General features: G+C 40.0%; 1 protein-coding gene across 6 annotated transcripts in view; it reads right to left on the reverse strand.

Annotated features, from left to right (window-relative positions):
• Positions 1 to 703: 703 nt before the first annotated feature.
• The window catches only part of LOC135168056 (protein espinas-like), a 97,957-nt gene continuing 71,328 nt past the window's right edge, over positions 704 to 27,332 (reverse strand). For 5 of the 6 annotated variants that reach the window (XM_064131930.1, XM_064131919.1, XM_064131947.1 and 2 more), the window contains 6 exons: positions 6,746 to 7,040; positions 4,234 to 4,770; positions 3,161 to 3,480; positions 2,216 to 2,530; positions 1,649 to 2,013; positions 704 to 1,185 (listed from right to left, as the gene is read on the reverse strand). In XM_064131930.1, coding sequence (XP_063988000.1) covers positions 953 to 1,185; positions 1,649 to 2,013; positions 2,216 to 2,530; positions 3,161 to 3,480; positions 4,234 to 4,770; positions 6,746 to 7,040 — 2,065 coding nt within the window. In that variant the 3' untranslated portion in view covers positions 704 to 952. Of the gene's footprint in view, positions 1,186 to 1,648; positions 2,014 to 2,215; positions 2,531 to 3,160; positions 3,481 to 4,233; positions 4,771 to 6,745; positions 7,041 to 11,589; positions 12,818 to 27,332 lie in introns of those variants that run through there. The other variant, XM_064131906.1, reaches the window with a different exon arrangement.

Raw genomic sequence — 27,332 nt, forward strand, 5'->3', positions numbered from 1 at the left:
AAAACCCCTCGAATGCAAATTGTATTTTTCTAAACCCAGGGAATTTATGTGATATCATACCCGAAAAAAATCCGCGAGCGCCGCAAAGCATTTAAAGACTCAATTCCGCTCCTGAGAAGATATGTAATTGCCAATAGATTAATTTAAAAAATTCACTCATTTATAACGAGCGAAGCGAAACCCTTTTCATTCATTAGCTACTGCAAACAAATTTTCCTTCTTAATAACATCCACTAATAATGTTCCGATAATAAATATCAACAATTAATCCCAAGAACCTACACTAAACAATGCCCAACAGTCAATAATTCAAGAATCTATTTAGCCCAGACTCGAACCCACCGCGATAACTTACCAACCGCCGTGAATTTATGAACACAAGAAAACCAAGAAATTCCGATTTCAATCTCTCAGTTAAGTTAAAAAAGAAATTGGATACGAAATTAAACCGCCCAACGAGACAATTCAAATAAATCGTGACACACAGGTCTCGGTGATTATGAAAATTGCAGTTGCTCTCGATCGTTAAACTAAACGATGATCTCGCTTTAGAGCCCCATAATCCTTCGAGCATGTGTACTTTACCAGCAAAACCAGCATTAAGTGGATCATAAAGCCAGGCCAGTTATAATAGCAAGAATAAATGACAGATAAATACTCATGGAACAGGAGCAATTAGAGTAGTCAATGAGAAAAAAAAATGAAATTTTTCATCGTGTTTATTACATTCCAGACTGCGATATGTTTTCGATATTTACAAAAAGAGGTATCAATTATTCTAATAATATTAATTACACCGTACTTTAGTACGAATTTAACTGAGTTGCATTATGTACAGCTCGAGGTACACAAAAAACAATGCTCTCCTTTTTGGAAGAATAATATTTTCTTCATTTCTCCATTCGTTTTTCAATCGCCTCTCTCATCCTGCCAATGGTACAAATGTCAATGATCAGGATATGACGCATTTTTCAGCGTCTTTTTGCGATTGCGATGTGGCTGCGGTGGGTCCACGTCGTCTGGCACAGGCAACAGCGTCATTGGGCACATAGGATATCCTCACACCACCGTAGGCTCGTCGTGGGGGCAGTGAATAGGCGGCGGCCTCGTCTGAACTACTGGAGGAACTGCAGGTTGAACAGCAACTCTCTTCGTCCTCGTTTCGAGTTCTAGAGCCTACGCTCCCTACAAAAACCATGAATGCATGAATTATTGGATGAAATAGATAGCAAAGTGGTAAAACGATATGAGCCAACTTATTTTTAATGCAGGTTCTTGCTAGATATGGCGAATCCAGAGGTAGAAATACTTTCGTGGGAAAGGTTTTTGCTGACCAGGAGTAGGCAAAAACATTTATTGGAAAAATCTTTATCTCTATTGGATTCCAAGTTATTTTCGTTTTATCATAATGCTTCCCACTTAATTGAGAATTGCACTCGAATGAAAAGTAAGTTCACATCGTTTTAGTTGGATTTATAATTGGGTCGTTGCGTGGTTTTTTATCGAAAAAACTGGTGGAAAAAAAATTGTAAAAAGATCACTCTTCTTTGAATGAAAAAAAAAGAATTCCTAGACGAATGAAGACATCATAAGTGAGACATTTTTTAACGATGCAAACCCCCAATTCAATGGAGATATTTTAACGTACCCCAAGATGTACTAGCAACTTCATCAGGCTGTAAACTTCTGGATCTCGGTACTTGAGAACGTGAGGGTGATGGAGGTGTACCAGGAGTTGCAGGCAATGGGGCAGCAGATGCTGAAATTCCGTGGTGATCATCACCCTGAAACCTCACACGTCTCGATGTGGGTGTTGGAGGGTCTATCATGGTTGGATTGCCACAGAGATCTGTTGTGTCCGTTGGCACATCAGTTACGTTTGAGGTTTGAGATGGTAGAGTAGAATGACCAGCTAAATGGACTGGGGGTGGTAACTCTGGCATGCTGGAGGCATGGGTCGGTGGACAGTTGGGGACACATCGGAGGGGCTCTCTATCTCGGGCTTGCATCAGTCTGCAAAAAAAATTTAGTTGCGATTAAAAATGAACGACATAATTAATTACTTTATAATAAACACTATCAAGGCCTAGGGTGGGCAAAAAAAATACGGACAATAATAGCAGTCATTTTTACGGAAAGAGCCAATGTTTCAATGGATTTCTGGACTTTTAAAAATTACGACAGCATTTTAGAGCTTTAGTATTTTGTACTTTACCTTCCAAACTCGGTAGGGGCTTCTTCGGGGTGGGGAGTGCGCTCCTGCAGCAACCTCTCGAGATTTCTTTCAAGTATAACGCGGTCTAGACCACCAGGTCGTGACCCGGCTGATGGGAGACCCTCACTCCCGAAATCTCCAACGTTCACTTGAGTCGGAGTTGTTGCCAGAGAAACTGAAGCTTGATAGTGCTTCCGTGTCAGTCTTGGAGAGTTCCTCGCCGATCCTGGCGCGTGGAGAGTATGATGCCTCGTGGTGGGTGGGGGTGGGGGGCTCGACGAGCCTTCGCTTGTCGGCGGAGCCTTCCGCGCTTGTCTAATGATGCATATAATAGATTATAAAACAAGTTGGCTCGTTCAGAATTTTTTAAAATTTTTTTCTGATCTCCATTTCCAGAAAAAAAAAATTGAATTATTGCCTAGCAGTGATTGAGTCATCCATTATTATTGATTATAAAGATTAAATGCTCAGGTGAGTGTGTTATTAACGCGTACAAGCCAGAATTAAACAAGACTAATTGTAGTGCAGGACGATCGCTAATCCAATGGGTGTTCGTAAAAACAGTACTCCGAAATCAAAAAATCTTGTAAGGAGTGTAAAAGCTTGACGGTACTTAATGAAATTGTACCTAAAGGACGGTATAAACCAGTTATTGAAAAAATACGCTCTCAAGCGTTCATAATGTCCTCTGAATTCCGAATTAAGACAACAAAAAAACGAGAAAGAGCGACATGAAGAACCGCAACATCTACAATTATTTTAAGATTCTCCTGGAAACCTTTGTTGATTCTTCCTTCATCTCCTCCTACCCATTTCCTCATTCCCTCCCCCTAATTACCCATCATCCCATTTTTCCTTTCCCCGTCACGTTTCAATAGCGTGTTCCAAACCCGTGACGAACTTTAATCCCTGCCAAGAACTCCTAAGGAAGTCCGGTCAATTTACCTCGGAAAGGCGGGAGGCGGTGGTGGAGGTCCAGCGGACGAGTCACTGGGTGTTGTGGGCGGTTCACCTTTGCTGCAGGCGATGCTGCAATATATAGCTCCTCTTCGTGGCAAGAAAGGCCTCCCCAATAACGATGTACGGCAGGTGGCACAGGCGAAGCAAGCCTCAGTAGCGTGCCAGTGCTGACCCTCGTGAGACATCTGACCCTGATCAACGCCAATGGGTTCACCGCAGCTGTCACAGTACTCGGCGAATGAGGCGTCGAAACAGTGGAGACAGTAGGGACGACCCTCACGCATCACATACCTTTGACCGCCGAGCTGATCGAAGACAAAATGATTGATGAGTCAATTGATAGTTCGAGGGGAAAGCCCTAGTAGACGCTTTCCTTGAAATTGCCCCCATATATTCCGTTAAATATTTACAATGGGGCTCAGTTATTGAGAAAAAAATCTCACAAGCTGTGCTCTTTGAATTCTTCTGAGGATTTATCTGCTGAGCACGTCAAATATTTAATTTCTGTGAATGATGTTATTAAATGTCCTCCTATCAAGCTGGATAATTTCCATCATATAAATTCGTTCCACTCCATCAAATATCCCGACGTGGAACACATACTTTTTTGGCGGAGGTAATTTTCTCTCTCAGTGTGACAAGAATGAATAATCAGGATTGAGATCGAGAAAAAAATTAGTTAATATTCGTACTCTTTATGATTGATTGTAACAAGCTCGAATGATTCGAGTTTTACGTAAGCCCTGGGGGCAGAATCATTAAAAAATTTGCTTACACAGTCCTTGATCGGATCGGTCGTTTGCTACAAAAAACGATGGGACATGAGGCAAAAGACGACATGATTTTAACAATCTGGTATTTTTCAGCATGTGATGGAGTGACAGAAGGGCTTACTCGATGCCTCATTTGTCCGAATCGTTATCTCGTAGAAAGTCCTTTGAAATCATTGACGCGCAAGATAATCCTTTAATGATAAAAGTTCGATACAAACCCTCCCCATCGCCTTTCATCGTACTGCCATCAAAAAAAGAAAGTTACAATGAAATTCATTAGGGTACCTGTCTGTCACACTCGAGGCACGCGAAATGCCTCATGTGCCAAGCCCTTCCTTCCGCCTCTGTGCACTCATCAGCAAGGATAATCTCATCGCAAGCGCAGCATCTTGGCTTGAGGGTCTCTGCATGATGTCTTCCACAGTACAATCTACCCTCTCTCCAGAAGTAGATGAGATCAACCAATAATTGCCGACAAACACAGCAAACAAAACAAGCGGGATGCCATAGGGCTGTCGGTCCAGCTCTACTCGCACCAACAGCCATTTCACCAGCAGCAATTGGCCTACCACATTCTCTACAACCACTGCCATGAGGTCGTTCAAGTTGACTCGCGTGTCCTCTACCAAGTGCTTCACGTTTTCTCTGCGCTGCAAATACACGAAGCTCACGCTTCTCCTCCTCAGCAAGACCACTGCAATATCTTGCCTCATTGTCGTGCGGTGGTAACTGTTGGAGCAGCTGTTTCACTCGCTCACGCTCACCCGCACTACCAACGTACGGTATCTTGTCCTCGGGTAGGGAGCTGAAGTACAGGTGAACCTGTACGATTAAACCAAGAAAGACAGACAATGTGAATTAAGAATATGGAATGAACGTTTTGGGGGGAATCTTGAGGTGAAGGTGTTTTCTCCTTCCTTTCAGTTGTTTCGGAATGCACCTGTCTTGGTTGGGGTCGATGGTGTCGGGGGGAAAGAGGAAAGACAGACTGCTGAATAGATGAGGCACTAGAAGTTAATTGGAGGAGTTTACAGTTCCATATGCACACGAAGGAAAAGTGTTCTTTACATTTCCAGAGAGAATCTATTGATCTTAGGAATTTTCGATCTTCACTTTTATTCTTCTTAACTGAGGAATCTCACACTCGATTATCTCAAAGCGCTTGTACTCATGCGAGTCAATTAAAACATGTCCAAGTTGAAAATTGAATCCAAACCGCAAATCTTGCGTCGTCAGAATAAAAATGATCTCTGCCAAACACAAATTATTCGCTACAATTAAATTCGTTATGACAGATTCAATTGTTTGGGCTACAATTGTGATTCATCATAGGACAGTTACGCAGCAGAAATGTCTGTCAATGAGGTCTGAATAAATTGCCAATTAGTCTGAATGTTTAACGTGAATGGAAATTTTTTTGCACCTGTTCATGGAATAGCCTCAGCAGTAATTAATATTCATAATTATTTCACTCCTCCTCACTTTAGAAAATTGGAACGGTGAATTATGATGGGGAGAGTTAATTTAAGGCCATATGCAATATAATAATTTCATATGATGTATCGTAATGCGTCAATTTTCTTGAATTTTATGATTTCACTTGAGATAACGGTGGAATACGCATAAATTTTGCATAATCGATGCGTCTCAACGGTTATTCAGTAATACTAATAAAATTTTAAGAAATTCGCTATTATGATGTCAGTTAGTTTCCACTTAAGTCGGGAATGGGCAATTTGAAGAGTGTCACATTAAAGATGATTAATTGGATTTGTAAAGTGCGGAGGGTGAATATCTCATTCGAAGAATGGAACTAGGTCCCAGCAGGAAAGTCCTTTCTAATGTGACAGATTCTATTAGTGATGGTGCTGGTATAGCGTAATAAGTCAAATCCACCGTCACTGTCGAGTCTTCATTCATCTCAGAAATGACTGATTGTGAGAAAAAATGTAGAAAGACTCTCTTCGAATAGGAAGAAACTTTCAACAAAAAATGTCTCCGGATACTTTACCTCCATTCACTCTTTATCGAACAAATCTCTTGAGTCAACAATTAGGGAGATGAGTCAGCTTAAAGGCTTAACTACTTAAGAAAGAATGAATTAGAGATGAATTATGAAGTAGATTGTCCTGCGAGGGAGGCGCATATGCCGGTGGGCCAGTTTGGACTTGGAAAATGCAAGCAATGGTGAATGCACTCCCTGAGTGGAAAATGGAATTTAAAGAAGTCCTCGAAAAAATTCCAGCCGAAGAAGTAGGAAGCAAAATTGGATAATATTTCATATTTTCAAGACTCAGATAGAATTAGAAAGAAGGAATTCTAAAGGAAATTGAACAACAATGATTTACAGCAGACAATTCTTCAGGGAAGTGGAAAAACGAATAAATCATCTGAGAACCATAAGATCATCTTGAAAACTGAACAAGATTCTTTACAAAAATGTCTCCATACCTTCCGCCCTACAATTACTCTCTTCCAAGATGATTTATGATAATCAAAATGTTGGAACATGATAAATCGACCCGACATGTTTTACCCCTTCACAGCAGCACAACAACCAATCTTTTTGAATAAAAAAAATCCATATGCAATACATTTCTCACCACAAATCCATTCCCCTCCCAATTACTCTGAAACTACCTTAAAAACCCGACAAACAACGTTCCGAACATGGAAGCGGAGTCGAAAAAATCGTTCCAAACATTTTGTGAATTTAATTAGCCACCGAATCTCCACCATCCCCATAAATTTATTCCCCCATTTCTCTCCGTACGATAAAAATCAGTGATTCCTTTACCTGATCAGGCCTCAATCCAGGTGGAACCCAGGTATACTCCTCGAGTGCACAACCACTGTCATCATCGCTCTGGGATAGTCGCTGATGATGTACAAGTGGTTCCTGGAGTTGCGGAGGCTGTACAGGACTCTTGAACGCCTCCTGATGTTGACCCCCCGCTCCAGGGGCGGAGGGCCCCTGGAATGCCATAGCCATAGCCATTGGTGATGCCGGGGAGAGGCCAAGGCCCGATGCTGCCTCGATACTTGGCCGATGGTGATCCTCCCTGGGACACCTGCAGCTCCTGCACACCTTTCTACAAAAGATTTTAAAAAAATCATGACAATCGGATCAACAGTAAAATCAAGGTCGAGATGAAATTGATGAAGTCTTTTCCAACAATTTCAATGACTCATCGTTATTTTTGTTATTGTAATGGTAATTGAAGGAAAGGGTATAAAGCAGATCCCAAGGATTCCAATTAGGCTTCTTGGGATATAGCTTTTACCTTGAGGCGAAAAGGAGAAGACCAACTTGTCCGGTAAATCAGAAAGGGGGGCTATCTTACACGAGTTGGCAATGGAGCAAATGGAGACGCTCGTGCGGATCGAAAATTTAATGAAATCTCAAGGATCATAGGTATAATATCCGAAGATTCCCTAGGGTAAAGAGACGGTATAATAAACGTAGTTCAAAGAAAGAAAAAAATTACCAAGGGATCGGTGTGGAAGAAGTATAGTGGCCTGTCATAAAATTAAATCATGGAACCCCCGATGAGGCCAGTAGGGCCCCACGGGTGTCTCGATGATTATAGAATGAGCATGAACTCGTTAAATATATTCGATTTTCGTGAGTTAGAGGATTAATGGGCTTTCGAGAGCGCATCCAACGCCAGGAGTGGAAGAAAAAATGAAGAAGAGGTACTAGAATTTAGAGAGAATAAGTCCGCAGCGCTGAGCCTGGAGTCTAGTCTGGGTCTTCGAAATGCCTCTACTCATCCTCAAACTACAGTAATGTAGAGCTATAAAACCGATCAATCAATTAATCTTTCTCGAAATTTGATGATTTATTCGCGTATTTTTTTTACGCTGCAGTTTGTGCATGAGGTCGCTTAATTCATAATTATCGCGGATGATTTTCATTTTATTGTTTTATGGAGGATCGTGTTTATGGCTGTGGAGGCAAGTGTGGGAAATATTGCTTTAGGGTTTTTCATCGATAACATCGAGGTGGTAGTAAAGGATACTGGAGTTTCGATTCTATTTTCGAATGTCGCTGATGCTTAGGAGGGTTAATGGAAGATGTCAAAACAGCGTTTTTATTGATCGTAAAATTAGCTACAAGAAGACCGCTTTTTATTCTTTTTATGCAATATTTGATGTTTTTTTTAAGGACCGAGTGCAGAATCCTGGAAATTGATGTTCTGGATGTTTTCTTGGGGCTCTTGGTAGAAGTTCATTCGATACCTTTAACGTCAAGCTGTCTGCAATTTATGTGACAATTGGTTTTCTTCATATTCAAAACATTATTTTATCCCTTCTTTTATGCTTTATCTCAAATTTATAGAGTTGTTGGACAGAATCTAGACCATTAAGAATATTGTCGAATAACAATGGCAAATGGTTCTCAAAAAAAATTTCCTTCTCGACTGGACAACTACGGAATTCATGAAGCTGCAGTTTACAATTTTTTTTGTTTTGTGTAATTTTTCTCAGCGGCAAAAAATTATTTCCTTGTCTCTCAATAGAAATATCTCGTTTCAAATAGCGAAATCACATCAGGGAGTGCTTCACAGCTTCTTCGAAATAGACGACTTGATCTTCCTTTTTAATGCTTTCCGTTTGATGATTAGATAATCTTCATTGAGAAAGATCCGAATACCGAATCCGAGGAGTTGACGTTTCACGTTTTTTCTTACGCTTCTGTACGGAGGTAGATTCACCTCTTGGATATCATCATTTGGATAATTTATATGATGATTAATTTTCTCCACAATCGACAAATTATTTTTTCTCATCTCTCATCAGGAATATTCAAATTCAAATTGATAGAAACACTCCAATGAATGTCAAAATAGAATTTCTTATAGTTTCTGGAGGTCTCGACAAAGAAGACCGCTGTAAATTCTTTCTGATTTCGTCTCATCGACGATTCGGTGATTTTCTGGTAAAAGGACCGGAACATGGGATTTGTTGAATTGATGTTCTGGACATCTACATGAGAAGGCAAAAATATTTCTACCTTTTTTTCAACAACTGTCAGCAAAAGTGGAGTTGAATTATCTATCTATAATTTATTTCGGGCGCTAAGTAGGACGAATCTGACTAAGACTACGAATGATTGATTATCGATCAGAACTTTTTGCTGGCTGAAAGCTTCTCTAGTAAAATAAACTTTATAGTTTTTCAATTCTTTTGAAGGAGAAATCTGCCCGTAATTATTGGTCAGTCTTTGCCGTTGGACATTTCACGTGTTGTAATCTCAACCCCTCGGATGACGAAATCCGTGAAATTGATGTTCCGGATGGTTCCTCACAGTTCTCGAAGAGATTGATTAAACGCTTTTAACATCATCATTCAATCTTTTTCCTTCCATGATTGACGTACCGATTAATTTTATTTAGATTCAAAAGATATTCGAAAAATACCGCTCCCTCATTTTTCATCGAAGATATTCCGTCCCTGATGAACAAAATTAATTGAGGAATAAATTCCAGTAACGAGTGAATGAAGGCAGGTTTTTCAATACTTCAGAAAATTTTCAATTCTTCGGACCGTCATTGATTACTTTCCTAAACCGTTCTCTTCCCTCTGAAGTTACGGTATAAACCGTGGCATTGATGTTCCGGATAATTTTTATAGTTTCCAGACACGGGAAATTGAATACCCTGAACATCACTGAATTTGTTCACAACAATAATCTACGCACATAAGTGTTATTTTTATTTGAACTGACAAAAATGAGAATGTCTCTCGTACGGTTCATGAACCGGATTTTATCGGAACTTGACACAATCGATTAGACCATCTAGTCCACTAACAAGCTAATCGATGTTAGAACAGGTTTCGAATACCTCATAACACTTTCTACAAACAAAAACCATTTAATCATTCTTGTGAGTCCCTTTCGTTCGGCGATATTGTACTTTTTTCAAAAGTTCAAATTGCGGAAATTATAAATTATCGATCGTAATAGCTTTATTGCGCAGCAACGACAGAGATCAGTTTAACAGGTTAACAATTTTTCTGGAAAAGTCATTCTGATCGTTGATACTCCGGCCTATTTGAATTACCTAATGACTTTCGATTTTTTTTGGTGGCAACTTCGAGGGAAAAAATAAAGTGGAAATTATTTCTCGACAACTGAGGAAAAATGTCAAGCTTCGTATAAGCGTATTGAGAATTTTCTTACTTCTAAAGTGATACAGTCTAGCAAAAAACTCGAGGCTACTAACAAGCGAATCAATGTTAACACATGTTTTTAATATCTCATAACCGTTTCGCCAAACAAAAACTCGTCAATGGTTTTTAAGCCCCTTCCCTTCGACGATATGCCATATTTCCTTCCCAAAGGTTCGGATTACGGAATCCGTGACATCGATGTTCCGGTTATTTTCTCATTCTTCTGAATGAAAATTAATTTCATGACTTGAACATTATTCGAATGTTTCACTGTTACACAGATTGAGAGAGTCATCGAAAGGAGCCGTTTTCTGTTCTTCATCGATAAAGCCCCATCGTAAATTGAGAGAATTGATTACAAAACCTAGTCGACTAATAAACGAATAATTGTTACAACAGGATTTTTAAGAACCTCATACGTTACGTCCAGAAAAACCGTTTAACAGTTTTTATCCGGTATTTTTTTAGATCTCCATACAGATGATCACGGCTCTTAATTAATAAATTTTTTTCCTATTCGAGAATTCTTTAAAATATTCCTTCCTCTCATGTGCCCTCAAAAGAATTTTATCCCGAAGCAATATAATCGATTGAAAACTCTACTTCACTAACAAGCTGATGAATCTCACAACAGGTTTGTAAATAACTTCTAACATAGTCGATAAATCAAAACCGTTTAATAATTTCCCGAGATCCTCATCTGTGACTTTTCGTTTTTTTTATTTTCAGATTACGAAATTTGTAAAATGTTCGAAGTGCTGTTTCATAAAATGTCAAGAATTTCCGGTTGTACTTTCCTCGTCAAATCTACGAAATTGTTATTTATCCTAATTTTCCCTGAAGTTTCAGAGACCCCTGCAATTGAATATTCAATCAACATAAACTCGCTCTCACCGACTCTGAAAACTCATGAATTTCCTTCAACTTTCCCTCAACCTTGAAATATATTCACGATATCTTCCCTGAATCGGATTCAATATTACCCTCGCGAAGGTGACTACCCCATTTCCCATGAAATTTCTAAAAATCCTCATCAGTGCAATCCTCGATAAAGATAAAAGCCTCATCACAACTTCATTAGTCGACTGCCCCATTTCGACCCCTCAAATAAATAACAAGAAATAATTCCCATTAATATTCAAAAAAACTAATTTCTCTCCACCGCAGCCATTTAATTCCAATCGAATGAATGAAAAAATCTACTCCACTAACAAGAATAGCCTCCAGTCCTCGAAACATTTGCATTAAAAAATGAACCTGTTATCCCCCACGGAAAAACCGGAAATAAATAAACCACAAAATAAATAAAGAAGCCTTGAGGGTTTCTCAGGTTCTCACGATGAGGGAAAAATGAAGAAGGGCGTCACGGTTCCGTTCCTTCAAATTCGTTCACCATTTCTCCCTCCACCCTCCTCATTCCTCCATTCCTCAACCATCCCATCAACCACATCAAATCAGACTTACTCATCCCGATAGTTAGAATGCAGCAGGCTATCCAAATTATGTTCAGTGATTTCAATGGCTCGTCCCCTTCCCTGATCATCATCAAATCCATGACGAAAGTCACCGCAGGCCCTGGATCCAGTCAAAAATTCGACACACTTCTCCGTCGGGCTGGGACTGGGTAAAGCAGGTCTTCCACTGGCTTCCTCAACCCGTCTGCCCTTCAGAAACTCATCCAGATAGTGTCCAGTATCCACCGGATGTTCATAAACACTTCCACTCACGTTTGTCTGCCAATTCGTCTCCCCAAGATCAAGCGCCGCATTGAAATTCCCTTCCGTATTCTTCCTCCCATAGAGCTTCCTGAGATAGGCCTCCTGATGTCCCCTGGTCGCCCAACATCCAGGTGTCCACCACCTCTTGGACCCAAACAATGAGCTCGTTTGTCGCCTTCTAGCCAGACTCGACATTTCGACGTCCGAAACTCCACTATCATCTTTTCACCTAATTATCACGAATCCTCACCTACCCCTCTATATTTTTCACCCAACAATCCCCTTGCACTATCACCCATCCCCCCAAAATCATCCAGCTGACAATCACCGATAACACAGAAACCAAACAAATTGTTTCCATTAAAAAAAAAAAATCACTCAACTAAACTCCCAGTGAACACAATCGCTATAACCGGTAGTGACTCTCCCTTCGAAGGAGGAAGGAGATTAACGTTTTAATACACCATGTATCTCTGTTCTGTACCAAGAGACAAGCAACACACTCGGCATTTTCGTAGCCTCCTTCGCATGGAGCCCACTTCACATCTTCAATACTCCTCTCACGTCGCGTATACCATAGCCGTTATTGCTCTCTTACCACTGAGCAAGTCGTTTCTCATCATTTATTTTTTTTTATCGTCTCTTTCTTTATTCACTCTTTGTCTCTTTTCTCCAATATAACTCGTTCTCGCACTTTCGCCTGAGCTATTTGTACTTTGATGGTTTTTTCATCATTATTATTATTGTTATCAGGATTATTCGCTGATGTCACTGGTCGGAGCGTTCACGAGGGGTGAATGACAGGGACTGAAGGTTTTTGGTGGGTTTTGGTGATCAGGAATTGTTTTTTTGTTTTTTTAATTGTCGCGGTGGTTGAAATATATGGTACTCAATTTTTTTAATGGGGTAAGGAAAACTTCCTGGATACCACAGTGGTGAACGGTCGCGCAGACACTGGGAGTGAGCGTGTGCCGTAGTCGTTGGCAGCCCCGTGAGGTAGGTAGTGGGGCCCGATCTGGGCCCAGCGGTAGAGTTACAAAGGGGGTAGGGGTAGGGTAAACCATAGGAAAGGAGGGAAATACGTTCTGGCACCTTTGGAATGACAGAGAGGTGTATGGAAGTGTGTCTGTGAGGGAATTTTTTAATGTTGGTGTGATATTTCTCGAACGTTACACGCAACGCGTTTAAACGCCCACCCCATTTGGATCGCGTTTGCAATGTCCGACCAATACGATTGTGTTGAGAATTTATTTTGTGAGAAATCAGGGAGAAGACGGCTTTGATTTTATCGTTTTACTTGATATGATAAGTGATAAAGTGGAGAATCGCGTTATTGATTAAGGATTGACGATTAATTGGAGGTAATTTTTCGTGGGACAGTGTGCGTGATCGTTGCGTTTTTTAGTTTCGAGTTTTTTTTGCATTTCGAGGATAGAGAAATTGATGATTCATGACGGAAAAAACGTTTTTGGGGGCCAATTCATCCAACACAGGTAATTGCTTGTTCTTTCGTTTTACGGCTTTGGAAATATTTATGGAAAGACATCTAGAATTAATGGATGAGGTAATTAAGTGTCATGAGATTTAAGTTTTCGTATCCATAGCACACGATGGGAGAAAGAAAGATGGAAATTGTTGCCGGCAGGGTGATTTAATGAGATTATCGAGATTGTCGCGATTTCTATAGTTTAATGTGCTTTTAAATTTCCAACGATTAGGTTCTGAGGCGAATTGGGAGATAAACATGTGGTATTGTATGTTTGGAGAAGATTAAATTGCGATTTACGAAATTTTTGGCAGAAATTATGAGGAAGTTAAGGAGAAATCTTCAAAGATTATGAAAATTCATTATTTTTTTCAATACAGATTTCTTAAAATTCATGGAAAATTGCATAATTGCGCTGAGAATAATGACATTTTTTTTATGTTCCCCTTCACGTGGTCAGGTCACTCATTGCTTGAAAATTAATAAAAAAGTAATGTTTCACGCTGAAGCCCAATAACTTCCGGTAAAGGATCCCATTTGTGTGCAAATCTGGGATTAAAAATATCAATTTTCAATATTCGCTATGAATAAGCAAATAATGGCGCTCAAGTGAAATTATCGAAATTCTTAAAACATCTGTAATTTAATCCCTGCGAATCCATGATAATTCGGTTTTCATGCAAATTCCATTCAATTCAAACTCCCCAAATGTCATGGAATTTCATCAAGAGATGAATACAGAATTCCGCAATCATTGGTCCCAAGCGTGTCTCCAAATATTACCCGTCCATCACTCTTAACGACACAGAATCCCATATGTGTTAAAAAAAATTATGTAATTTCAAATGTCAGTGCGGATTCAATGGCTTGCCAATTTGTTATATTCAAATAACTTGAATTATCAGATAATTGAAAATTCGCGGAATTCATTTGCTGGAAGTCAATTGATTACTATCAATTTCCTTGGAATAATTACACGAAGAAAATTATTAGCTTGAAATAACTAGTTGGGGAAATTGATTAATCAATCACTTTCTTCATGTGAATTGAACTTTGGGGTATTGAAAGCTGAAGAAAAATTCACATTTGAGGAATTAAAATGTCCTCTACCAACATTGTAATTATTTCCTGGTCAACCTTTACCTCCTCCTTTCCTGTACCTCCACCAGAATTTTCCTCCGGAATTCGTCCCCCTCAACGACGAAAAAAAAATCCAAATATCGCACTGAATGATTCCCCTAATCCGCATAAACTCATCATGACCCTGAAAGAGCTCTTGCATTCCTCAGTATATTCCACTGGTGTCTGGAGAATCGGGCGTAGAGCACCACAGGGATGCCCACCGGAATAATACGGGCAAAAGGAATCGAAGGTTACGGATGAAGGAAGAGATGCTGAGTGCGGTGAGTATGTGTCGGTGGATCCTTATCGCACGCCGTTACTATCCACCAGGGTTCCCAAGATCACGACCCTGGGGAGGTCGATGTCACGCCAAGGGATTTAAGATCGAAACAGGTGCCGCTTCAGTATTATATATATGAAAATAAAACCACGTGCAACAAGTCCAGAAGTGGAAAATACGACTAAGTATATCCAGCCGTGAGGCTCCGGTAATCGTTTTATCCGTGTTAAATTTTTCCACAACTCCACCACTGCCAACGACGATGAGATACATCGGCTTCACGCACGCGTTTCATATATTTCTGCGAGTTGGTGAGTATGACAGTAGCAGCCGAAGGGAAAACCTGGTTTCCATTCCCACACATGAACGACTCATTACGTGCATCCTGGCCATGCATTGCACGTGAGTTCATCAAAATGATTTAAATAGATAGTTCTTTTCTGTTGCCGCGAGGAGCATTCCGGGGGCAAGACGGAAATCAGGTGGTATTTTGCAGCGTTTAGTGGCGCTTCCATGATGAATCAGCTGGGAAATGTAATTTATTTGATTTTAATAAACGGGTTTTGTGGTAATGGGTGTAATAGGGGCTTAGTTATTAAGTCTTTTTGGCTTTGGAGTTGGTAAGTGTTTTTTTTTTTTCGCGAGAAGGTTATTTTATCGGAATTTATTTGAATGCTATAAATCTCTCTGTTGGAATGAATAAATTTCTTTTTTTTTTTTTTGATTTTAAGAGATGATCAATTTAGTTGACAGGGGTAAATGGATATGTTCGCTCGCTTCGATGTATTCATTTCTTTGCGGGAAGGTTTAATCGGGGTTTGCATTCATTTGAATTTTTTATTTCAGAATCGAGGATATTTTATGATTCAGTAGCCAAGTGGTTTAACGAGACGAGTCAACTCAACTTCGAAGCAAGTGAGTTTGTGATTAATGTCTCTGAATTGGAGACAAATAGAGGCATTTTTCACCGGATTTTCTTTCAAGCAAGGGAATAGCTGCAAAGCTATTTTTGATAATAAATTACATATGTGTTTCTGAATGGTCATTTTTTTCAAACATCACTTTCTTACATCTCACGTGATTGATCGTTCTTCATGATTTTGCTCACTTGATTTATATTTTCTACTGAATCAGTCAATTGCATCGGATTTTCTGGGAAAATTATTCGACCAAAATAATGTAAATTTATGTGAAAACCAAAATAAAGAGGGAAAATGAGTCGCGCTTCTTCGATGTTGTTTCCTACAGAAAAAATCATAATCCAACTCGTTGAAGTTTGCTGACTCATCCAGCCACTGACGATCTGAATAGAGATGTGGAAACCACTTGAATTGAATGGGAAAAAGTTTGGATTAATTCAAGCACGTCCAAAGAATTTATAATTCAAATAACCTTTACTTCAACCAGAGATTTTTTCCCAAATCAATAATATCGAGTAAAAGTCATCATAATTGTTTGAAGCTGCCAAAAATTTCAATCAAAAACCAATACTATCAATGTTCGTCCCACAGACCCCACGGACTGCATCTCCTCGACTCAATTAAATTAAGTGATCTCCAAGAACCCTTCAGCAAACAATAAAAATCATGCAAATTTTTATTTTCCCTCATGTCACCAGCTGAATTTTCTCCGAAAAGTCTTGCACCAATATTTGTCCCTCTCATCCCCCGGGTATTCTTAACGGCTTGGCAAACATCCCGTCTGGCAGTATTCAGCATTTGCTGTTGACTCACTCGTTGTCGCAAAAATTTTCATCTCGAGTGGATACTATTCAGCTTCCACATAGTGGCGGCGTGGAAGCCCACATCGTCTGTTATTCCTGAGGATGGTAAAGTGGTATATACTCCATGTCCAGAAGCACCAAGGTGAAATGAAAGGCGCTCAAGAAGGCATCTTACGAAGGCCGCCCGAGGCCCACTGGCATGAAAACTCGGCTGCCTCAGCACCACCAATATTAAAATAAATTTAAAAAAAGAAACACCACCAAACGAAACATCCAACGTAACCATATGTGTGTGGCTGTATGAATGTATAGGAGGAAGAAGCGCAGAGCAAATGGATGAGGGATTCAGAAGGGAATTATGCAGATTGCTATGAGGCCCCGGCTCTGATGGGCCTTGATGGCTTTGCCGGGGCCTACGTGATCCTACTGGAGACGTGCCAGGCATATTCCATGCTTCCAGGGATGGAGGCACAAACTGCATATAGGGACAGCCTTCAGACTGTCCTCTTTCTGCTGAAAATATTCATAGCGCAAGCACGCAATGTTTACCTCATATTTTCATATGTCGCAATATATCTTTGATCTGTATTTAATGGGATGGGTAGTTTGTCTCTGATCCTCAACAACTTCTTGGCCTTCAGGGCTGAGCCTGGTAATTCCAACATTTTTCCGGATTATCCAGATACTTCTTGATAATTGTCCATTGCTCAGCGCACGAGGGAAACTATTTCTTGATTATCAACTTGAGCATCTGCCTTTGTGATTAATGAGTTCATTACCATAGTCACGTTGGGTGTAACTACGTTTTCCGAATACAGTTGTTGATTATGATGAGTTGATTCTATCACTGATGTCCTGTCAATGCAGCCGTCTCTTCATTCACGTTCATGATCGAAGATTGACAATACGATGTTATTTACTGTGACGGATGGATCACCACAGAGTTGTGGATGTAAATCATATTTTCGCTGGAAAGTCGATGACTCGAACAGCATTGACGGATACCGTTCTGTCTTCTCTATTCTTACCCCATTATGCCGCCATTGAAATAGGGCCCCAATTCAATTTCCGCAGCGCATAAACAAGACTATTCTCGGGTAACCAATCGTGAAGAAATGAGATTTTCTTCTGTGGTGAAAGGTCAGCATCCGAAAAGTTGCCCAATCCATATGGAATGCTCCATATTTAAATGGTAACATGAATTTTTCAACCAGAACCAGCCTGTCCTACCTGTTTTCACGGAATGCCTTTCGCACTCTGTATTGAGTTGTCCTGTTAACATTTGCAGAAAATGCAAGTTTCTTGAATTTTTAACAGCCATTCATACATTGATCGCATATTTAATTTCAGTTTCACTGTGGAATTAATTAGGAAGGATATGAAACCTAGGGAATCAAGAGTTGTCAATACATATAACATAGTCCAAGTGATCAGAGGTAATGAGATAACTATGACATTTCTGTGACAACTGCCTGGGGAAGTAATGATACAACACCAGCCATTTTGGAATTTGAAATAAATGCTCCATTTATAACCCATAATCTGAATTTTTTAAGCAGAATGAACCTGTTCTATACGTTTTTACCGAATTTCTTTCATACTTTGTATCGAGTCGATCGGCGTGCATTCACAAAAAATGTAAATTTGCGAAATTTCCAAGCGAAATCCATACACTGATCGCATATTCGATTCCAGTGTCATTTTGAAGAAACTACAAAATACACGACAACTCAGGAATAAATAGTTGTCAATGGGAAGCGTATAATCGACGCTCTTTGCAACGGAATGTCCAGTTGTGAGACTTAATGAGTTGGAGATGACATTCCTATGAGAACTCTCGGACAAAATATTGTGATATCACACAACAACAGCCCTCTGTGAATTTCGACGGGACACGTAATGCGGCATGTTTAAATGCTAACGTGAATTTTTTGAGCCAGGATGAGCCTGCTCTGTATGTTTTTCCCAAATGTCTTCCATACTTTGTATTCAGCTGTCCCACGCATATTCACAAACCTGGTTTATTTCCTCAATTTGTAAAGGAATTTATGCACTAATCGCAGATACAATTTCAGTCTCATCTTGAAATCAATTAAGGAGAAAATGAATGCTGGGTAATGAATAGTTGTCAACACGGAGGATATAATCAACTGCTGCCCAGGCTAAATATGAAGTACTAAGGCTTAATCCGTCGAATATAACATGTCTATAAGCCCTGCAGGACAAAATATTGTGGTCCGAACGGAAATTCGTCTCAATTAGCCGATATCTGAACCAGCAAAACGATAAAAAAATTTTGATTACTCTTTTGAAACGGAATTCAATCGAATCCGGATAGAACATACAGATCCAATATACCAGATTGAATTCCGATTAAATTCAGACCTGTCAAATCTCGATAAATATTTCTGATCCGAAACTGATCAAAACCAGTTTTCACTGATTGGTCCGTTATTGTACCCTGATCTGAGTTTCTCCTCGCCCATCATATTACAACGGCTACTTTTAATTTGGAATCGATACGTAATACGCAATACTCCATATCTAAATGGCAATTCAAAAGAAAATTCATATGCCGATGGTGCAGTCAATTTCTGTATCATCTTGGAATTAATTAAGGAGAAAATGAAAGCTAGGTGATAAAGAGTTGTCAACAGGGAACATGTAACGAAAGCTCATCCGAGTGGAACCCGGGGTGAAGCTCAATAAATTCAATACGACATTTGTATCGGGACTTGGGCAGTATATCGATTCACCATGTAACAACAACAATTTCTCCTTTTTCCAATTTTAACTTGAACCAGATCTACCAATAATAAATACGTCCATTAGCATATCTCTCGACTGTCCGTAATCACGTCATCAGGCCAGCACTTGTTAATTATGACACATCGATGAAAAAAAACGAGGACATGTCCGGGTGTAAGAACAGTTTGACAGCAGCCCTCCCAGGACTAAAAAATCACCGCTTATTGATTAAATATTCACGGCTGAATAAACTCCTCTTATTGCCGCAAACCATAATTTAAAAATAATCAACTACAAAGTACTCGGTTGCTGCTTCCATTAAAATAAGCAAAAATCCCTGGACAGATACGTATTATGTACCTCGTCCTCTCTCCCTCACTCCTCACTCCAGCTCTCTCTCATTCCTCAAGTCAGTGGCCACGATCCGGTTTACCTATCTCGTCCAATAAACATGGGCACAAAGATCCGGTGTTGTACACTTCCTTCCAGACATATCCACCCAGCGAATCCCTTCTCCAATGAATTCTGGGACATAATCCTGGAATATAGGTACTTGAAGCTTACATCCGTAAAACGACGTTCATTATCCAGCACTCCAGGTGGTGAAGACTCCACTGGAGATGATACTGAATTCACTCTTCAGTATTAGCTATCGAATTGAGAACACAAATATTGTACGCATGTTCATCCATTATTTTCTTCGTCCTTTTTTTTTATTATTATTTCACCTTCAAAACTCCTCATCTTTTTGTTTTAGGATATCACCAAACGTTGTCTCCTTTCATCTCTTTTCTGCATTCGTGATGAGACAAGGCCAAACACATTGTGGAATGCACAAGCGTGTTTTGGTACCTGGCGACTCTTCTCTCTTCAAGAAGGAGGATGGGTAATTACGTTTTTACGATGGTGATCTCGGACGCCATCTTTGAAGCGTCCATGACTGCGCGTCGTTGACTTGTGCTTGGGTTGCATCAAAATGTTAAGTTGTAAAGGTAGGAAGATCTCTAGTCGTGGTTTTCAGCGATGTATGGGAAGACTGCTGGTTGTGTACTGGAGTCATTGGAGATTTATGGGACACGATGTAAATCATTGAGAGGAGTAGACAATCGGTGGGTGACGGTTTTCTCTGGGTGACCGCAGGAATGTAACATGTGTGAGAGGTGTTTATAGGAGGGCAGGAGGGGTGGGGGGAAAGTTTTTTTTAGATCGCACTATGGCAGGTGAGTAATTAAATGATGATGAATTTCAAGAATTATTTAATTCAGTGGAGGTGATGATGTAGCTGTTTCAAGTTATGATGACACAATGATCCAATCTCTGAAGGGCTTTCGGCACATATTAATGGACATTCTTCATCGGAGAAGCGGTAGTTCTATCGGTATTAGTGATTGGTAGCTATTGATAAGGCGATGAGCATCAGTTTTTGATCTACTGTTATTTTATGTTCTGATTGTTGTGACTTCCAGTCCCATGAATGGCCGATGCAGGTAGATTTTTAATAGATGAGAAGAGTTATTGCCAGAATGAATCTGGTTATACAACGGTGCCTCCATCGTTCTTCAGCAGGTTATTTAATGAATACATCACTGCGAAGTTATGATGGGAGATAAATTGGAAAAGGATTGCCGGACTAGTTGACAAATATCTCCGAGGGGGAGAAGCTTAAAGAAATTTATATGGAAACTTCACTTCAAGTTATGCTTCTGAACTGCATGGAAGTTGAATTATTACACTTTCTTCATAATTCACTGCTGCTGGATATATCCGCAAGATAATCTGCGTGAGATTCTTAACCCAATTAAATGTATTCCTGCCAAGAGTATCTTCTTTACATAATCCACTCAGTCCAGCGAGTCATTTTCTACGAATACATCTTCGTCCAATATATGCCGATATTCGCCGACAAATGTGCCAACGTTATCACCAACAAACCAATTATCTCCCTCATCTCGGCGAAGAGAGGTATTTGTCATGAGTACAGAAGAGAGGAATACTCGTCATGAGACTCTTCAATAAGTACATCAAGGAAGATAAATCGAGAGGCAATGGGTTGACAGGTTGACAAATATGTCTTTGACAAGAAGAAGCCTGCAGGAATGCATCAGGAAGTATTGCTGACAGAAATATTTTTAACTTTTAGGAATCTCAATCATTCCATTCCTCTCATTGATAGTCTCAATATATTCGTCAGACGGTCTACATGAGATTCTTGACTCAATCACACTTGTCCTTAGAAGCAGAAATTACTATTTCATGGAGTAATGAATTGGATGTCCCTTTGCTTAAGAATCAGGATGAAATCAGGTCAATGGTGGTTGACAAGAGTGGTTCAGGCAGAGGCATAAACCGTTATCACAAACCTCTTAGGAAAACACCTATCAATTCAGAATCAGCTTGAATCAATCCCAGTCAGGTCAGGTAGAGTCTCTGAATGCAATCAATATTTTTATTTCTCTCACTGGCTACCTCATTGAAGGCAAGCATTCGCTTCAGCAAAGTGATTCGTTCCTTGCAAATGAATATCCATTCGATATGTAACAATACCAGTTGAAAGCCGAATGAACTACGTTACCACCAACCAAGCAATTTTCTCCCTATTTCAATCTCCAACCCACCCACCCACGTACTGAATTAACTCAACTCGCAGAAAAGTGGGGGTGAGAGGAGGGAGACTACGGGGGTGGTTGATACGTTGGATTATGAAATTTTATACATCCGTTGTTGAAACTGGTCGCGAAGGCCAATCCAGTAGAATGTCGGTTATAAAACCCTCTCGGTGTGGTACTAGTCCATGGGATTTTGCTTGCTCCACCTTCTTACGTTGGCTTGACCATCGAGATGTTGTGCAGGTACATATACCGATTAGATTCCAACACTGGCTGGACCGCAGGAATCCCGCGAGGCTCAATTATCCGCTTCTTCTCATACCACACCGCTGGGCTTGAAGCATAGCCAAGACGTGTCTCTGACCATCGTTTGTGTAAGTATATACGTACACTTTGTATGTTATGGATGTAAAAAGATTTTGTGTACGATGGGGTTGCTGTGAGGTAGTTGGAAAAATATATCCGGTGAGGGGGACGAATGGGGGGGAAAAGAGGGAAAACAAGGAAGGATAAAGATCGACGCGCACATGTCGATCATGTCAACCTTCCTTGGTTAACATCTCCTATGGTCTCCATGTTTGCCCTGTGGTCGTAATTATCGTGGAAATGAAACGATAGTTTATTCTCTCTTTTGCACCCAACTATGTTTAGTATGCCGGGACAAATTGAATAACGAGGTGTATACTCGTGGTGCATGTGGTACATATATCTTATGGGTAAATTCCACCTCATGATCATCAACTTGAGTTGAGTTTATTGAAGGAGTGATTCACTCGGTCGGTTTTAGTTACTTCCTAGGATGATATCGTAAAGATGCAATTAACAGCACGCGAGGTTAGCCAATTTGTTGAAATCGAAAAGTGATGGTGAAGTAGCGGAGGGGTGGGGTAAGGGGAGAGAGAGAGAGAGGAGGGACCACCAAATGGAACAGACGAGACCAGAGCAGAACAAAAGAATTGCGTTTGTCTGTCGAAAGGTTTTCGTCGCTTTTTTGATCTTTGTTATTTTTCACTGGTGTTTTGTGCTCCAGGGAATGAGAGAAACCGCGGAGGCTGCTTCCAAGTAGTGAGGAACGCGGACTGTAATTTGGGAGAAGGTGAACGGGGGGGCTATGGGTGATTTGATGAAGGAGTTTTTTAGAGAGAGGGAAATAGCCTGGGGTACTACTTTTCGACTACACCCTCTATTACGTAAAACTGTCGGTCGAGTAATGTAGGTGCGATTACGGGTGGGACATGAGAGAGATATTTTGGTGGAGAGTGAGGTGTAGAAATTCAGTTTTTTGACTTGGTATTTGGGGATTTCTTTGAATGGGAGTGGTTCTAGCCGGAAGTCATCATAGGCCTTCACTGTGGGAAAAAGAATTCCCTACAATTTTTGTTGTGTTATAAACATCACTTGTGACAGACAATTTAATTTATCATTGTGATTAGTTAGGCATTGCATTTTTTGGGGATGGGTGCCCTAGTTATTGAAATGAAAAATTTTTTTGGAAGATTTTTATTGCTTCTGTACTGAGTCACCTTCTAACGAACCAATTCTTTCACTTCATTATCCGCAATAAAATAAAAGTAAATTGTTAATTAAATCAGCTCAATCAAGATAATAATCCGCTCCAATGTTTATGCAAATATTGTTCTGTTCGCAGTAAAAAAAATCTCCAATAAAATAATGAAAAAGCGCCGAAGAGTGATATTTATTCAGCCGAAGGAGGCGGCGACCGCCCTTTCTGAATTTCTAAATTGACGGGGATTTCAAGGGTTCGACCCGGAGGGGCCACTCGGGTGAAAGGACAAATTACAGGAGCATCCGGCTCGAGCCACACGAATTCTAATGGTCACGATGGGGCAGTTCCAACGAAACCGGTGAAATTCCGCACAATTTTCGTTCATCTCGACCACTTCTTTTTCTTTCAAACATGATGCTGACTCTTCCCGCGGATTCGCGGATTTTATGGTTCACCAGTCACCTTCATCTCTCTCACTCACTCACTTATACGTCGTCCGTGCCGAATTACGCCGCCCCTGCCACGGTGGTCCAATGGCGGATGTCGAACGTAAATGAAGAAGAAAAAGACGAGGAAGACGATCACACCGTGAATAAGAAAGGCACCTTGGATCATCGTGTCCCGAGCCATTTCCAATTTGTTTCGTGTCTCGGTTCGGTTGAGCAAAAGAAATAACGAGTATAAAAGTATAGAGATGGAGAAAAAAAAGGGAAGTTGGGAGGGAAAATGAGTTCAATTTTTCCTCAACATATTATTTTAACAATATATATTCTAAAGGGAGGAGTTCGACTGGAATGTGCCAAGGTGTGAATTAGTTCTCTTTTTGCCGAGAATTTTATTGTCTAGAAAATAGCTGTCCCGACACTTTCCACTGAATCCACTGCATTCTGGGATAATTGCACGAGAATCGGAAGTAATAAAATGACAGAAAACGGTGAGTGTTGGAATTTTTTGCTCATTTTTCTGCAAATTCCTTCAAAATTGTATTGGACCTCCAACCAATGACGCCAATCGTTCTCTGCACAATAAACCTTTTTTATATAAAAGTTGTGTTGACTGTTTTTTTTCGTTTCCTCTCGCTGCAATCATTTTCCAATGTTTTTGTGAAAGAAATCAATAATGCACCCAGCGGAAAGTTGAGTGAAAATTACCTAGAAAATTGCGGCAAATTTTACAACTTGAAATTGTTTTCGAGCGCAAGTAAAACACAGCAAAAACTAATGTCTAAACTGCACAGATTTTTTGTGAAGAAGAACGTCTGAGTGAAATCAAAATTCGTCTAAATTTCAAATCTTTTAATTCGCCAATTTCGTATAAGTGTCAAGTAATTTGGTTCCCCAAATTTTCCAAAGTCTTAAAATGACAAAATGCCTGAACTTCGAGGGGACTTTCAGTAGTTTTTCCTCTTCGTGGAGCAGTTCCCCCGGATCCCACGCGAAAAATCTCTATGAGACTTTCGCCTCATCTGTTTTCACTAAAACAGAACTGGTTGGTCATCAAAACAGCGAGTATTCGTGGACGGATGAAAACACTCACGGGCAAGTCCAGTGCTTGTGAGAAAAAGAGAGAAATAAATAAATAAAGAATGCAAAGTGGTGGCCGTAGGGCGCTCGTTCAACATTTTTTTTCAGTTTATTCACTATCTCTCTCTCACTCTCTCTCTCTCTCTTTTTTTCCCCTGCAATCGCAGTTGAATTAATGCGAAACGGGGCACACTGGGGGCTCGTGTAGGCCTGGTAGCAGAAGCGCGATGCGAGAGTGTCGCCGTATGGCGTTCCACGTGAATTATGGCCTTGGGAGAGGGTTTGAACGCTGTTGTGGAGTTTAAAATAAAATGTACAGAGGGAAATAGAGGTGGTGGGAGGGGGAGGGAGCCGTTGTACAACGTCGATGAGAAAACCATTGGAGAATTGTTGGGAGGATGATGGAGAACGGAGGATTATCCCAAAGCCAGACGCATTACTATCAATTAACTGACGATGTTGGAACTGTACGGGATTCTAAGGGGAATTGGGTGGAGGACTTAGCAGGTTAGTAATCCCATGGTTATGGGTTAGAATTCGAGCAAATGCGAATTTAGGTAATTTTGCTAATGTCTGCCAGGGGGTAACAATGGCCACGATATAACAAGAGCTCAAGATATTTGTCAGTTTTTTAATGAACCAATAACGTTGTGGTCGCGATGGAAAAGAATTGTAAACAGATAAATTGTCTCATTGAATAAATTACATTCCCCTGATGCTTTCAATCACTCGAATTAAAGTATTTAATGTCACATAGTCGAATGAATTTCTAGTGCAGAAAAAAATGTGGATGAACAAGTTGCTCTAAAAATTGTCTGGGGGAGAGAGGAAATTTTGTTAAAAAAAAAAATTGCAGTGCGAAATATTCAAAGGTGTCGAGTGGGAAGGGGTGAGAACTGACAAGGGAAAACACATCGCTGAATTTTGATAGGTAATAACTCCGTCGCTGGTGACAATATGTCAAGGGAATCGGCGAATTTTTTATTTATGGGCTTCATCACCGGCGGAAACGAATCTGCATATGTTCTCACAATCATTTATCAAGGTTCCTATTTGTAGTTGTAAAAGTATTGCGGCTGTCACATATAAAAATATATTGTGGCTTTTACAAATTTATTATTGGGAATGTATTCGTATCGCTATTATGATCCTCATTCGTAAATCATCTGTTTATTGAAGTTGACGTTGTTCATTCGACGATGATTGCTGGTTTTTCCCGCCAATTTCTAATGTTCAACAAATTGACATGACCACAGAGTTCTCAGACACTTATTCAAAGTCTTATTCAAGCTTTTAGTGCTAGCCACAGTATTACACTGACTTTTTACGAATGAGTTTAATTTTTAAGAACTATTCTCAGTCTTTCTACTTTGTCTACGGACAGGACAAAGTTGTTTATGCGACCAATAAGTCTAATTAATCTTGTGGTCAATAAGTAAATATTAGAAAATGAATTAGAATAATGACATTAAAAATATCCAAGTGCGAGTATAATTCAAAAGCATCAATAATCAATCAATAATTAAGACCGAGTAACAGTGATCATTAGTCTGTTTACTATCATGAATAAAATAAGGTGTCAACATAAACTTAATGGTGTGAGAACTTATGCAGATGAATGCTTATCAAAAGTCACGGTCTCATCCCCGTATTTTTTAAAGGTCTTAACAATAGCATAATATATTCAAAATTATGTTGGGCTGATAATGCATGCAGAAATGGAGCCGACACCGGCGGCCTTCAGTGAGCCGGGGTAACGCCCCAAAATCGGGCAGATCATCAGCCGAAAATCGTCGACGATTATCGGTCGCCTCGGGGTCGATGTTGGCCGACGTTCGATCGTTCTTTTGTCTCAGTCTGAGACTGAATGAATACATGAAACTGATTAAAAAATAACCTAAAAACAATCGTGATAAATTTCCCTATAATTCAAGTTGACGTGAATAAATCACACATTCTAGTTAGGCCCCTCTAATGAAGAAAAAAATTGAATTCATTCCGTAATTGATGAAAAATGGCCTGCAAAAGTACAAAAAAAAGAGCTATAAATTTTCCTGCAACGCAAATAAATGTCTCCCTCATTTTTCACAATTTATAGAATACAAAAGAACGCATTATCTCCAATCAGTGTTGAATTTCACGTACTTATCCAAACACATGTACAATTAATCACCTGAAATTGTAATTAATATTCAGACGACTCGACCAGAGGTTAAGCCCGCAAATTTCGCCGCGCCTCCCAAACAGTAGTCCCCCCCTCCCGAAATTATCACCTGGGGAGCCATTCGGAATATGCGGAGTATATATATACCTGTTCTATCTCCACCGATCACTGGAATTCTCCATCTCTCTCTCTCTCTCTCTCCACCCGTCTCCCTAAAAATATTTTCCCAATAAATTTTTCCACAACCCCGGCGTAAAATACAGCTTTTTTTCGTTCCTTGTTGTACTTCTGGTATGCAGGGAAGTACATACATGCTGATGTTGTACAATT

The sequence above is a fragment of the Diachasmimorpha longicaudata genome, chromosome 1 (assembly GCF_034640455.1).
Source record: "Diachasmimorpha longicaudata isolate KC_UGA_2023 chromosome 1, iyDiaLong2, whole genome shotgun sequence".
In the NCBI taxonomy this organism is placed as follows: Eukaryota; Metazoa; Arthropoda; class Insecta; order Hymenoptera; family Braconidae; genus Diachasmimorpha; species Diachasmimorpha longicaudata.